At 40.5% G+C, this 13070-nt stretch overlaps 1 protein-coding gene across 1 annotated transcript in view; it reads left to right on the top strand.

Annotated features, from left to right (window-relative positions):
- The first annotated feature begins 2390 nt into the window (after nt 1-2390).
- The window catches only part of dntt (deoxynucleotidyltransferase, terminal), a 112195-nt gene continuing 101515 nt past the window's right edge, over nt 2391-13070 (top strand). Inside the window, 4 exon segments of the mRNA XM_061690266.1 lie at nt 2391-2581; nt 8050-8065; nt 8067-8225; nt 11347-11457. Coding sequence (XP_061546250.1) covers nt 2391-2581; nt 8050-8065; nt 8067-8225; nt 11347-11457 — 477 coding nt within the window.

The following is a 13070-nucleotide window of genomic DNA, read 5'->3' as shown; positions in this document are numbered from 1 at the left end:
GGCTGGCTGGTTGGATGGCTGGATGGATGGACACACACTTTTTCAGTGCTGTTCCGCTTGAATTTTTATTTCTTTTCTTCTCTGAGAATATTTCCTGAAATGTCAGTCTGTAATTTGTCCATACAGATGACACACAAAAGGAGCGTGTGAAAGTTATTAAATACAACAGAATGGGAGATGATTGCGCGCATGTGCTTACTGTTGCATTAAATAACGTCAATTGAAATCACATAAACGGAAACAACTTCTCAACTGTGACACATTCACTTAATACAGCACATGCAGCACAAATAAGATAGGAAGTACACACAATACAAACTTCTGTCTTTCTGATAGCCTTTGTGTGTTCAGTGGTAATGCATTAACTGCAAGCATTGTGTGAAAAAAAAACAAAAAACGTTTTTTTCATTGTGTGAAAAAAACCTTACTATCAAAATACTATCAAAATAATCCTGTCCTGTAGTGATTGTCACATTATTAAAAAAACATAAATAAATAAATTATCATGTATTATTAAACATTACTGTAAATATGCCAACAACATACAGTATGACAATATATAATAGATAGATTTGCTTGCTAATTTAGTGAAAAAAATACAATCCATCAGGTTAAATATTAGAACAAATCAGCAAAATGATAAAATGACGCTACATTTGAAGCCACCCAGAAAAAAATTCTATTACCATGTCATAATTTTATACAGTCAACCAAAAAACGATAGAGAAAACGGTTAAGCAGCTAAAACTAGACCGATCGGACGATAATTAGCATTTTATGCTGATCGGCTTCAATGTCATAATTCGCCAATCTGATCAATCAGTCATTGATCAACTCTGCAAAATACATCAGTGTTCCCCAGCCTTCTTAGGAGTCGTCATTTTTCTCACGGACTGGCTGGGTGGCGTGCATACATACATACACACACACACACACACACACACACACACACACACACACACACACACACACACACACACACACACACACACACACACATACACATACATACACACACACACAAACACATATATATAAAGCATAACTCTGTTTTAAATTCAGAAAAGGTGTAGGGTCCTGTAGAGGCAGATGCAGCCTAAATGCATCATATACAGTAAGTATCTAATTGTGGCTGAATGGACCGTGATTGATGTCAGTTAACAGAAAAGGCATCTGTGTCATTTGTGTTTGCGGGCTTACAGTAAATAAAATGGGGTTTTACTCTTATCTGTTGCCTCATTGCAAGCAGAAAGTGCCCAATACATACAAAGAAAGAGGGGGAAAAAGATCTTCAGTGTCCAGGAATCAAACCCACGCCAGTTGTATGAAAGGCATCAACTAATTGGTTTAGACATGGATTGGTATTAAGACTCTATATAGTTATGGGACAAAGTCATTTGGCGTGCACATTTGGATGCTGATGGAAGTCAGTTGAGAAACTGGGTTCAATGCAATTTCAGACATTCCTGGAGTGAGTGAAGTCATTTATCTTAGCTATGTTAAAATTCAATGGTTCTCATTTTGACAGGAGACTAAGCACCTTCATCACCTGCTGAATAATTGAGGGGAGGGGGTAAACTGTCAAATTAGTCAACTCTGCATTATGATACCCGTTAGCCCTAAGAAGGCCAAGCTATTTGAGAGCAGTGTAATAAATTGTGTCAAACTAGCTGAAGCAAAGTGTGTCTGTTAAAGTGAGGAAACGATTATTAGATGTGCTGCAGAGGCAAAAATCATACAAGGCAATGGAATGTCTTCTGAATAGTCATTCAAAAAGAAAACTAAGAAAGCTAACTAACTTTTTTCCATTTGTCCTCCTGACTACTTTTTCTTCAGCCGGTCTGCTTTGGCCCCCTGTGTGTGCAAAGGTTGTGGATGAAATTCCACACAGACTCTCTTTTTTTAGACAGTAAGCTAATTAAAGTGGTGGAGCAGATGTTGCAGACTTGGTCTGGACATAATGTGTGAGCAAGTGGCAAAATGAACTGGACATGGCAGGACAGCTGTGTGAGGTGACCAGAATTCAGGCAACTCCCTGGAGAGAAGTTTCACTCATTCCAAGAGAGTGTACTTGTAATAAAACTTTTGAGCTGATTTGTTGGGCACAACTCAGTCAAACACAGTTCCACTAAGAGCCCCTTATGGGAGCATCTTTTTGGCACACGTTCTTTTGGGGGGGGGGGGGGGCACCAACCAATATTGCAGGTGTTTCTATGGTAAACACCAAAACTTCAACTTCAACACCTGTTGCCAGACATGTGGCAGTCTACCAGCAACTGTCACACTGTTGGGGGGAAAAACAGGAACAGTTGCTTAAATCTTGTTTTCCTTGATGGAAGTTACTGTATGACAACAAAAGCTGCAGAAACACTTTGCTGATTCCAGAAAAGATGTTCCATGCTGGCATTTTGCCTCGTGTTAGGAAACGATCAAAACCAGCGAGCGTCGGTGTCCCCAGGCATGCGGTGAAGTTTAAGGAGCTCAGACTGTTTCTAGTGGAGAGGAAAATGGGCTGCAGCAGGAGGAGCTTTCTTGCCCAGCTGGCCAGGTCAAAAGGCTTTATTGTGGATGACATCCTCAGGTTGGGAAAAAAATAGATATTTCTTTCTGTGTTTGTCTTAAGACTGAGTTGTAACTTTGTAAATTAGATTTATGGTCATTGGGTGGGGGGTGGCTAGGGCTTTGAATTTCAGAGCATGTTCACTAATACTTAGTATTAAGTCCTTTTATTCTTACTAAGATTATTTAACACAACAAATTGGCATTTTTTTTTTATGAGTTTGAAAAATAATTTTGCTGTCAAGGGTTTACTTAAAGTGGGAATGCTTTGGTAAAGTTGTCTCAAGCCATGATAAGTAAGATGTTATGTGCTACCTGTGGATGTGACAGGCCTTCAGCGCTTGTTGAAAGTGTTCCTAAACCCCAAACTGTGCACACATTCCTCTGTATGATCAAAAACAAGGCATTAGACTCAATTTACTGTTAGGTGATGTGGTTCATGCAGTGTATTTTATGAATTGATTTAGTTAACATCGCTAGTGAAATAGAAGTTCAGTATTTTTCCTTCTGTAATGTTTGTCTCTGTAAATGTTAGCCTCGATTATTCATCTTATTTTCTATGAGTCAAACCCAAAATTGTTATTATGGATTTAAGCTGTATGTAGTTTGGGCTGTTAATGAAAGCTCTCTTGAGTTTTGTATAACCATAAGTGTGTACGTGTGTCTGTGTGCCTGCCAGCCACATGACAGCTTGGCCATGGCAGCTTTCCCAGAAACACAGCTTGAAAGCTGCTTCGGTTACACTCGGCTTGATACAATAGTTTGAAACCAACGGCAGGAAATGGAGCGTGCCTGCCTCAAACTGACGTTAATTCTCTAAGCTGACGAAACTGATATCAGATGCAGTTTGATAGCAAAAGCACACATTTCTAGTTTCACACAGGTTGAAGGCACACAGCTCTCAACATATGGCTGGATGGACAGTAGTGTACTAGTATGGTAATAGTAATTCTCGGCAGTAAGCCTGATTTGTTTCCAGCGGGGGTTGGACTCCGCCAAGGCTGCCGTTTGTCATTGATTCTGTTCATTACCTTTATGGACAGAATTTCGAGGCACAGCCGAGGTATTAAGGGGGTCCGGTTTGGTGACCACAGTATTACATCTCTGCTTTTTGCAGAGGACGTCATTCTGTTGGCCTCATCAAGCCGCGATTTTCAACTCTCTCTGGAGCAGTTCACAACCGAGTGTGACGCGGTTGGGACGAGAATCCTCACTTCCAAATCTGAGACCATGGTACTCAGTCGCAAAAGGGCGGAGGGCCCTCAAAACCTCCAAACTCAACCCATAATTTGGACATTCTTTTTAAAATAATGTGTTTTTGTTTTTGTAACAATTGAAAATTTTATGGCAACTTGATTAGGTGCACATGCAAATGTTAATTGGATAACCGCTTTACAGCAGTACAGGTTCCCATAGAGGTACTGTATATTTTTGTGGGTGCAGTTTGCAGTGATGCACAAATGCCACAAAAGATATTATCTTTTAGTGATGAAATTCTGACACAGTAATGTGTATTGCATCTATCTCATTTGCTTGTGCAAGTATAACTAATGTCGTGATCACTTAGGGTACGTATTACCCGAATCTAGTTTAAATTATTTAACACTGAGGTCTGTATGATGCGATATGTGATTAGGACTAATTTTTAATTTTACTTTTTAAGTTCTGAGAGCATCTTTTAAGACAAAAGAGCAAAAAATGCCAATGCTTATGGACATTCTCATTTTATGATGGGCCCATTTGGTCTCATTTTGAAGGAACTGGAAGCTATTGGCTTAAAGAACAGGGCAGCAGAGAGAATTGTCTACAGAGACTTCTCTATATCAAAGCTCTGTGTCTTTAATGCGTCGTTGTGTCTAGGCTCACAGTACCACTGATTCTGGCAGAAACAATTCAGCACTGAGCTTGCTTTCTTGCTCATTTACTGTACATGTCAGTTTGGATTTTTCAGTTGTTTTTTTGTGTGGGTACAGATAAAAATCAACTTTCAATCCTGTAAAATGAGCAAACATGCAGCGCTATTTCAGTGTTCATTAATCATACAGTATTTCAACAAAGCCTTTACATAATAGAAGCAAATCAAGCCAAAAACAAATTATGCCGTTATCCTGTCCATAGACTGGTCAATTCATTAGGTTTAAGGTTATTGCTGAAATACCTCAAATGGAATATATTGGTGGTCACACAAATGTACGATACAGGTATTCTGAATTTGCTTGCCATATTGTAGGAAGGAGTATCTGGGCTAGGGCTGAGAATCAAAAACTGGTTCATTTTAAGAATTTTTCGATTCCTAGGAATCGTTTGCTTGCTTGCCAGGCAATTCTGCTTATCACATTACCCCTTCGGCTATTATGAATTTGCTTGGCATATCGTAGGAAGGAGTGCGGCACGGTGGGCGACTGGTTAGAGCGTCACACTCACAGTTCTGAGGTGCGGGGTTCGATCCCCCCCCGTGTGGAGTTTACATGTTCTCCCCGTACCTGCGTGGGTTTTATTGTTTTATATTGTATCTGCCCTGGGGCTGAGAATCGAAAACAGGTTCATTTTTAGAATTTTTCGATTCCTAAGAATCGTTTGCTTGCTTGCCAGACGATTCTGCTGATCGAGTTCTCTTACATTGCAAATGAGTGATGACGTCATATGCAAAAAGTGTACTTTGGTACTGAACTTTTCAAACATGGCATCAAGATCGTAGTTAGATATAAAAATGCCTACCATACGATGTAACCCTCTTTCATTTGTTATTTTGACGTGTGAAGTATTGTTAGCTCAGTTGCTACTCTAAGGTAAAGTCCAAGACAGTAACAACAACAGCTGCTATTCCTTGAGGTCATTCTTGTGCCTCACGCTCCAATGACCAATCAACCCATCCAACTGTCAGAATAGTGTAGCAGTTGAATTGAGCGTAAATTGATTAGTATGCCTGGAAAGTAGGGTGCGGGGATGATGTGCTAAAGATGCGACTGTTACTGTTAGCTGGTCACTTGTGACTTGAGTTCAATAAATTATTTGCAGTGTGAATGTGTAACAGACACCAGTTTGCATTGTGCAAAAGTGTGTGAGTAGAGAGCCTTAAGAGTAGCACTAGTCAGTAGGTTAGGAGTCTGGGATCTTAGCATGCTGGTTAGCACACTTGATTCTCAACCAGCAGGATGGTGGTAATATGGGTTCAAGCCTAGGCCATTACCCTGTCGGCTGACCACCGTCACACATGCACTCCAAGATAGAACGAGGTCCTGGGTTTTTGCACAACTAAACTGAATGTAGAGGCCAACATCTCTGGCACTCCACTGACATTTTGTGAAAAATGAATGAAGGTTAATGTAGAAGCAATGCTACAATTACCAGCAAATAATCATTTATGGAACTGTGAGAGGAGCATGGGTAAACAACATTGTAGGCTACATTACACCACAGTCATGTAAGGACTACAGCCAGGGAATGGACCACTATGCAGAAGTGAAAGTTGTAAGCAAGGCCAAGGTGCTTTTATTATAAATTCTTCAATAAATTACAGTACTCAAGGGCCCTACAAAGGCAGTACAAATATCAATATAAAAAGCTAAATAAAACTAATGGTATATATAGTATAAAAAGTATTAACTGAATGTGCAATATCAAAGATAAGGTGACATGTGCAACATAGTCAAGGTCAGAGATTCAAGGAAAATAAGAAGACAAAACCCCAATGCTGCTAAAGTGGCTGGTGTGACCCTGAGGCTGGTGTGTGTGTGTGTGTGTGTGTGTGTGTGTGCGCATGTATGTAGTGCATCAGAGTTCACAGTTTAGGTGAGCAGAGGACAGAAGAGGTAGAGGGGGCAGAGAGTTCAGATTCCTGATAAATAAAACTTTCTGAGTCGGCTAGTCCTGGTCCACAGACTCCACAGTCTCCTCCCAGATGGCAGCAGACTAAAGAGGCTGTGTGATGGATGGGTGGCAAAGCCCTCCGCTATGCGGAGGGCTTTGCGAATGAGGCAGGTGCTGTAAATGTCCTGCAGGGAGGGAAGAGAGGCACGTTGCACGTTTTAGTCAAACAATGGACACAACAATACATTCATTCAGTTCACGTACCGCTTATCCTCACTGGGGTCGCAGCGGTGCTGGAGCCTATCCCAGCTGACTCTGGGCGAGAGACGGTGTACAACCTGAACCGGTCACCAGCCAATCGCAGGGCATATATTAGCAAACAACCATTCACACTCACTTTGACACCTATGGGCAATTTAGAGTCTTCAATGAACCTACCATGCATGTTTTGGGGATGTGGGAGGAAACCGGAGTACTCGGAGAAAACCCACACAGGCACGGGGAGAACATGCCAACTCCACACAGGCAAGGCTGGATTTTAACCCAGGTGGTCAGAACTGCGAGGCAGACATGCTAACCAGTCAACCACTGTACCTAAAACAATAAAGCAAAGCAAAAACAATGACCCTCATCAATGTGCTAATTAGTCGTCCACCGTTCCGCATAAGACTATCAATTAAAAAACTAAACCGCACCCGTCAAACTAACGAGAAACAAAAACAACAATGGCAAAAGGTCTGTAGCGAGAACAAAGAATGATGGTGGATGGAGCCACAGTTGAAGGAAGATACCAAATGGAGCAAAAAACAAAACTATCACCAACATTTAAAAAAAATAAATAAAAAAATAATAAAATCACAGAAGTACTTAAGAACAAAAATAAGTACATTTGGTACACCAATGTAAGCACAAACAGTAACACAGTGGTACTAAAAATTATTATTATTTTTTTAAATCCCACAAACCTCAAGTCCCACTGGAACCAATGAGATTGGATGCGACAGGAACAAAGCCAGGGAACTAGAGTATGAAAAAAAAAAAAAAAGCAATATGGTTGGAAATACTGCATCTTCTGTCAAAATGAACCACACTTAAATACACCAAAAAGCTGATTGAAAGCAGGTGCAGCTCGGTGGCTCCGCCCCACATCACCGAGGCAATGCTGCGGACAGAGAAGGGAAATGGATTACAAACAGGCACCAAAACAGCACATGACAACTATATGACAACTACATTACAATGTACAACACTGTACAGTCCTTGAAAACTGGTTGTATTTTTCTACTGGATATTTATGTTTTGTTTGTTCATTTTGTTGTATTTTTTTTATATAAAATGTGTTCTATAAATGATATTGTATTATTTGTATTTGTATTATACTATTCACATTCTCCCAAGATTAATTTTGCACAACAAATTCAAGACGAACACTTTGAAAAATGCTCTGTAATCCAGATTTACAATGGAAAAAGTTACAATTTGTGTGATTGTGATATGATGAATCAATTTATTGATTTGCTGTTTTGCTAATCAAACGTTTGAATCCTTGTGTCAGGGGTGCAAATTAACTTTCGTGGAAATACTCATGGCCTCAGTTTATCTTAGGGTGAATGCGTGTGACCTGGACTTGTCCTGTAGCTTAGCTGACAAAGCATTGAAGTCATTCATCTTCATTTACAGTGATGATATCACTCACTGTGGTATCTGAGGACAGCGAGGCAGCATCCCTGTGGGAGTGGCTCAAGGGGTGTGGCCTGAAGAATCTTTCCAAGATGCAAGTGCTGCACATCAGCTGGTTCACTGACAGCATGAGAGTGGGAAGGCCTGCTGCCGTGGAGAACAGACACCTCATTCAGGTTTGGGCCATAAATCAAACAAAAGCAGAAAACGTGAACACTTCAAACCAAACAGCAGGTTGTTTTCTTGTTCCAGACAATAATACCATAATAACACAGCTTACTTCACGCCATACTTGTGTTTCTTCGTCTGACCAGAAGTTGTAGTTTCTGCAATCAGGAGCATGGACATTGACAGAAATTAAGAAATAGATAGCATGAATGTACAAGACATGGATCTTTGTGTGGCTAACAACAAATTAACTTTGGGTGCAAGCTCAAACTATATTAAAAAAATCATAAATCAACACAAACAAGCCCTAACTCAATAAGAGCATCGGGCCTGGTGTCTTTTTTGTAGTCAAGGGCAGGTCAAAGCTTCCATTCTGATTTAAAAATGGTAAACAGAGGAAATAATTTGCTCTAGCAAGAGTGAAATATACACAAATTAGTTCGCAGGCAACTGTCTGGTTTACGAAAATTTAAGTAATAAGACAAACCTTTAATTTACCCATTTGCATTCTGAGGCATTGGTGGTAAGCTTTCATTGTGAAAAATAAATGAATATTAAAATAAATGTAATAAATAATGGCTGGCACAGTGGACAACTGGTAAGCAATTCTGCCTGCTCCCAGTGCCTGCGTGGGTTTTCTCTGGGCACTCCGGTTTCCTCCCACATCCCAAAAAACATGCATGGTAGGTTAATTGAATACTCTAAAATGTGAATGTGAGTGTGACTGGTTGTGTGTTTATATGTGCCTTGCGATTGGCTGGCAACCAGTTCAGGGTGTACCCTGCTTCTCGGCCGAAGATAGCTGGGATCGGCTCCAGCACGCCCGCGACCCTAGTGAGGATACATGGAACAGAAAATGGATGTATGGATGTAATAAATAATAATGGATCTCATTTTTTCCAGGCTTTATCTACATTTTTACCCCCAAGCCTGTGTTAACTGTCACAATGACATGTTTCTGCTTTCCTATGATGCCTTGTCTTTTTTATCATTCTCACATGGACATAGTTACTCTCTTCCAGCCACCCTTGTCATTAATTGACAGTGCTAATGATGGCATGCTGGCATTTATTGATGCATGTCCCCAGGTAACCATAAACCCTCTTCTCTTCTCGTTTTGTGATGCACGTCCTCTGCAAACGAAACGAGGAACCACGCAGTGGCAATTGTGTATGAGTGATAAACTCATTCAAGTAGCATGTAAAACCCCAATTCCAATGAAGTTGGGACACTGTATTATTTAATTGAATACACTACAAAGACAAAATATTTAATGTTCAAACTGATAAACTTAAGTGTTTTTAGCAAATAATCTTTAACTTTGAATTTTATGGCTGCAACACTTTCCAAAAAAGCTGGCACAGGTGGCAAACAAGTTGAGGAATGCTCATCAAACACCTGTTTGGAACATCCCACAGGTGAACAGGCTAATTGGGAACAGGTGGGTGCCATGATTGGGTATAAAAGGAGCTTCCCTGAATTGCTCAGTCAGAAGCAAAGATGGGGCAAGATTCACCTCTTTGTGAAGAAGTCCGTGAGAAAATAGTCGTACAGTTTAAGGACAATGTTCTTCAACATACAATTGCAAGGAATTTAGGGATTTCATCATCTATGGTCCATAATATCATCAAAAGATTCAGAGAATCTGGAGAAATCACTACATAAATATCTTGTCTTTGTAGTGTATTCAATAGGTTGATTTGCAAATCATTGTATTCTGTTTTTATTTATGTTTAACACAACGTCCCAACTTCATTGGAATTGGGGTTGTAGAGATAAAACAAATCTACAAATAGGCTATTGCTTGGGGGCATTTATCTGGGGTTTGACTTTATAATGTGAAAATAAGTAAAATTTTATGTGATAGTCCACAGCAAGTCAGAATATATTTGAAAGCATATATCTGTCTGAGGCGGCACAGTTAGCACATCTGCCTCACAGTTCTGAGGAACGGGGTTCAAATCCCGGCCCCGTCTGTGTGGAGATGGCATGTTCTCCCCGTGCTTGCGTGGGTTTTCTCCGGGCACTCCGGTTTCCTCCCACATCGCAAAAACATGCATTAATTGAAGACACTTAAATTGCCTGTAGGTGTGAATGTGAGTGCGAATGGTTGTTTGTTTCTATGTGCCCTGCGATTGGCTGGCGACCAGTTCAGGGTGCACCCCGCCTTTCGTCCGAAGATAGCTGGGATGGGCTCCAGCACCCCGTGACCCTAGTGAGGATAAGCGGAACCGATTGTGAATGAATATCTATCTGATTGCTATGCAATTGGCCTGCTGAGGCCTACTGTGGGTCTGTTTGTATTCCAGAGGGTAAGTACAAGAATTCAAAAAGAGGGGTGAGCTTGATGACATTTGCCCTGCTCAGTTCCATACGACAGAGAGCGATATTTAATGAACTGCATCAGGTGTGAAAACAACAACAACAACAAAAATGCTGAGAACCTCTTTTTTTATTATGTGGAACATATTTAAGCAATTTTACTTAGGAATATTAACATCACAATGACCAACTCTTATTTTCTTTGGATTTACATTAGATTCAACCCAGCAGTGGGAGAACTCTTTTCATTATCGTTTTGATAAACACTTTTTGTTTCAACAGTGCATAGTTTGACTGCTATCGTGCTTCGTTCTCCTGTTACGATTCTCATACTAAATCCACAACTCATTGGACAATATTATTTTTGTGATGTCTAATTATCTGAATATATTTTATTATGCCCTTGACATATATTTCACAAACGTTGAACCGTTTCGTCACTGGATGAAAAAGACAATTTACAGGATCCAAATTGGATGAAGGGAAGCAGATTTGTAATGCCATGGGTTCAGAGCTGTAATGGATTTGGATGCCACCAGACTGTGAGATGAGTGTCATTAGCGTGTTGCCCCGGAGAGACACGGTTATGAAATAACTTCTCCGAGGCAAATGGTTACATTTATATGTTATTCGGCTTGAGCACTTGGCTCTGCTAGTCAAGGATATACTATATAACCTCAGATACATCTAGACATTTAGCAACTCAGCAACTTTCCAGTACCCGACATGATAAGACTTACATGAAAGAAATACTGTGTATGCCATGCATGTATTTGTTTTTGAGTGCCTGGTTATTCTTGTACACAGGACACACTGCCTGCATCGCAAGAGGCCTCGGTCCTCACCCCTGTGGCAACAATTTCTCAATATGCCTGCCAGAGACGGACAAGCACGGACAACAAAAACAAGATTTTGACAGTAAGAAACAGTTACCTCACTTAACTCCATTAATCGTATTTTGCACTGTAAAAACCAACTGTGTTCTACAGACAGTTGATATGCTAGATGCAGTGGTCATGTGTGTGCATGTGAAATGTTTTGTCGGGGAGTGAAAACATGCTCCTCTCTCCTCTTATTGCTTAGCCCCCCCCTTCTCGTTTAATAGTCTTTGTACCTCATGATGATGGCCAGCTAAGAAGAAAGGTAAAAAATAATAACAATAAAACGCTGATGGAATAGTTGAGGGGAGCCATGCGACATGCCCACTGGTTAGAGATATGAGCAGATATGAGACTCACTCCCACGTGGTTGCGACTCAGGCTATGCCACTGTCTAGATTTACAAAAGTCTTAGAATTACCTCTTTCTTTGCAAGACCACTTGCTCACCCTTAATCTTAATTAATTAACATACGAAACATTTAAAATATTTGTCCTCACATATGTTCTTCGGCATTAATTGACAATAATCCCCAAATACACATACCAAAATCTTATAGAAAGTCTTCTCAGATGAGTGGCAGTTATAGCTGCTAAAAAGGAACAGACTCCCTCAATTCTTCCATTTTCCCTTCCTGTATGAATCTTTTTTTCCCCATATGGTGACGCCAGTTTGCTTTATTCCCCATCATCAGCACTTTGACTTACACTCCACAAAATGTGTTAAAGCTGCAAATAAGATGCTTTTGCAGCTGCGACACTTTGGAAGCACAACAGTTGAATTATTCACAAACCCTGGCATATACATACTGTACCCACAGGCGCTTGATTAGCCAAGGGGATGACGAACATGACAGGCCTCATCAGGAATGATGAATTTGTTACTCTGTCTTCATGAACAGAGCTGGAGGGCTGGAGCAGGTGGGGGTGCTGAAGACTCCACATCCTCATAATTTGGCATTAAAAGAAATTGGAAGTTATGATGACAGAACATATGTAGTTTTTGTCTGCATGTTGCTGATTAAAAATACAATTCCTATGACCATTCGCAAGACCAAAAATAAATACAAACAGTATACTGTAATGAAATTTTGTTTTTTACCTTATTGACTATCCATCCACTTCCCCATGAGAGTGAGCTGGAGCCTATCCCAACTGACTTAGATGAGGGGGGGTGGTTCCCCGTCCCGGACTGGTCATAAGCCAAATAACCATTTACACTAAAATAAAGATATAAAGACATTTTAAAATCTTCAATTAGCCTAACATGCATGTTTTTGGAATGTGGGAGGAGGGCGTACACAGAGAACACGGGTAGAACATACAAACTCCATACAAGAAGGCCAGAGTCATGATTCGAACCCTTAAACTGTGAAGGAGGCTAACAACAGCAAACCGTGCTAACCACTAGATCACCGCACTCCCCCCTAAATAATTGCGTTGTATTCTCCGCAATCATCAAATGTGAAATGTATTGTTTGGTTCTACGTCTACAGTGGGAGGAAAAAGTATGAGAACACTTTGGAATTTCAAACATTTCTGCATAAAATGTAGTCTGATCATCATTTATTAATTTCCATTTCCAAGCCGCTTATCCTCACAAGGGTCGCGGGAGTGCTGGAGCCTATCCCAGCTATCTTCGGGCGAGAGGCGG

Source organism: Phycodurus eques, chromosome 11 (genome assembly GCF_024500275.1).
Source record: "Phycodurus eques isolate BA_2022a chromosome 11, UOR_Pequ_1.1, whole genome shotgun sequence".
Lineage (NCBI taxonomy): Eukaryota > Metazoa > Chordata > Actinopteri > Syngnathiformes > Syngnathidae > Phycodurus > Phycodurus eques.
The sequence above is the reverse complement of the archived record's forward strand: the minus strand, read 5'-3'. Positions and strand labels throughout refer to the sequence as shown.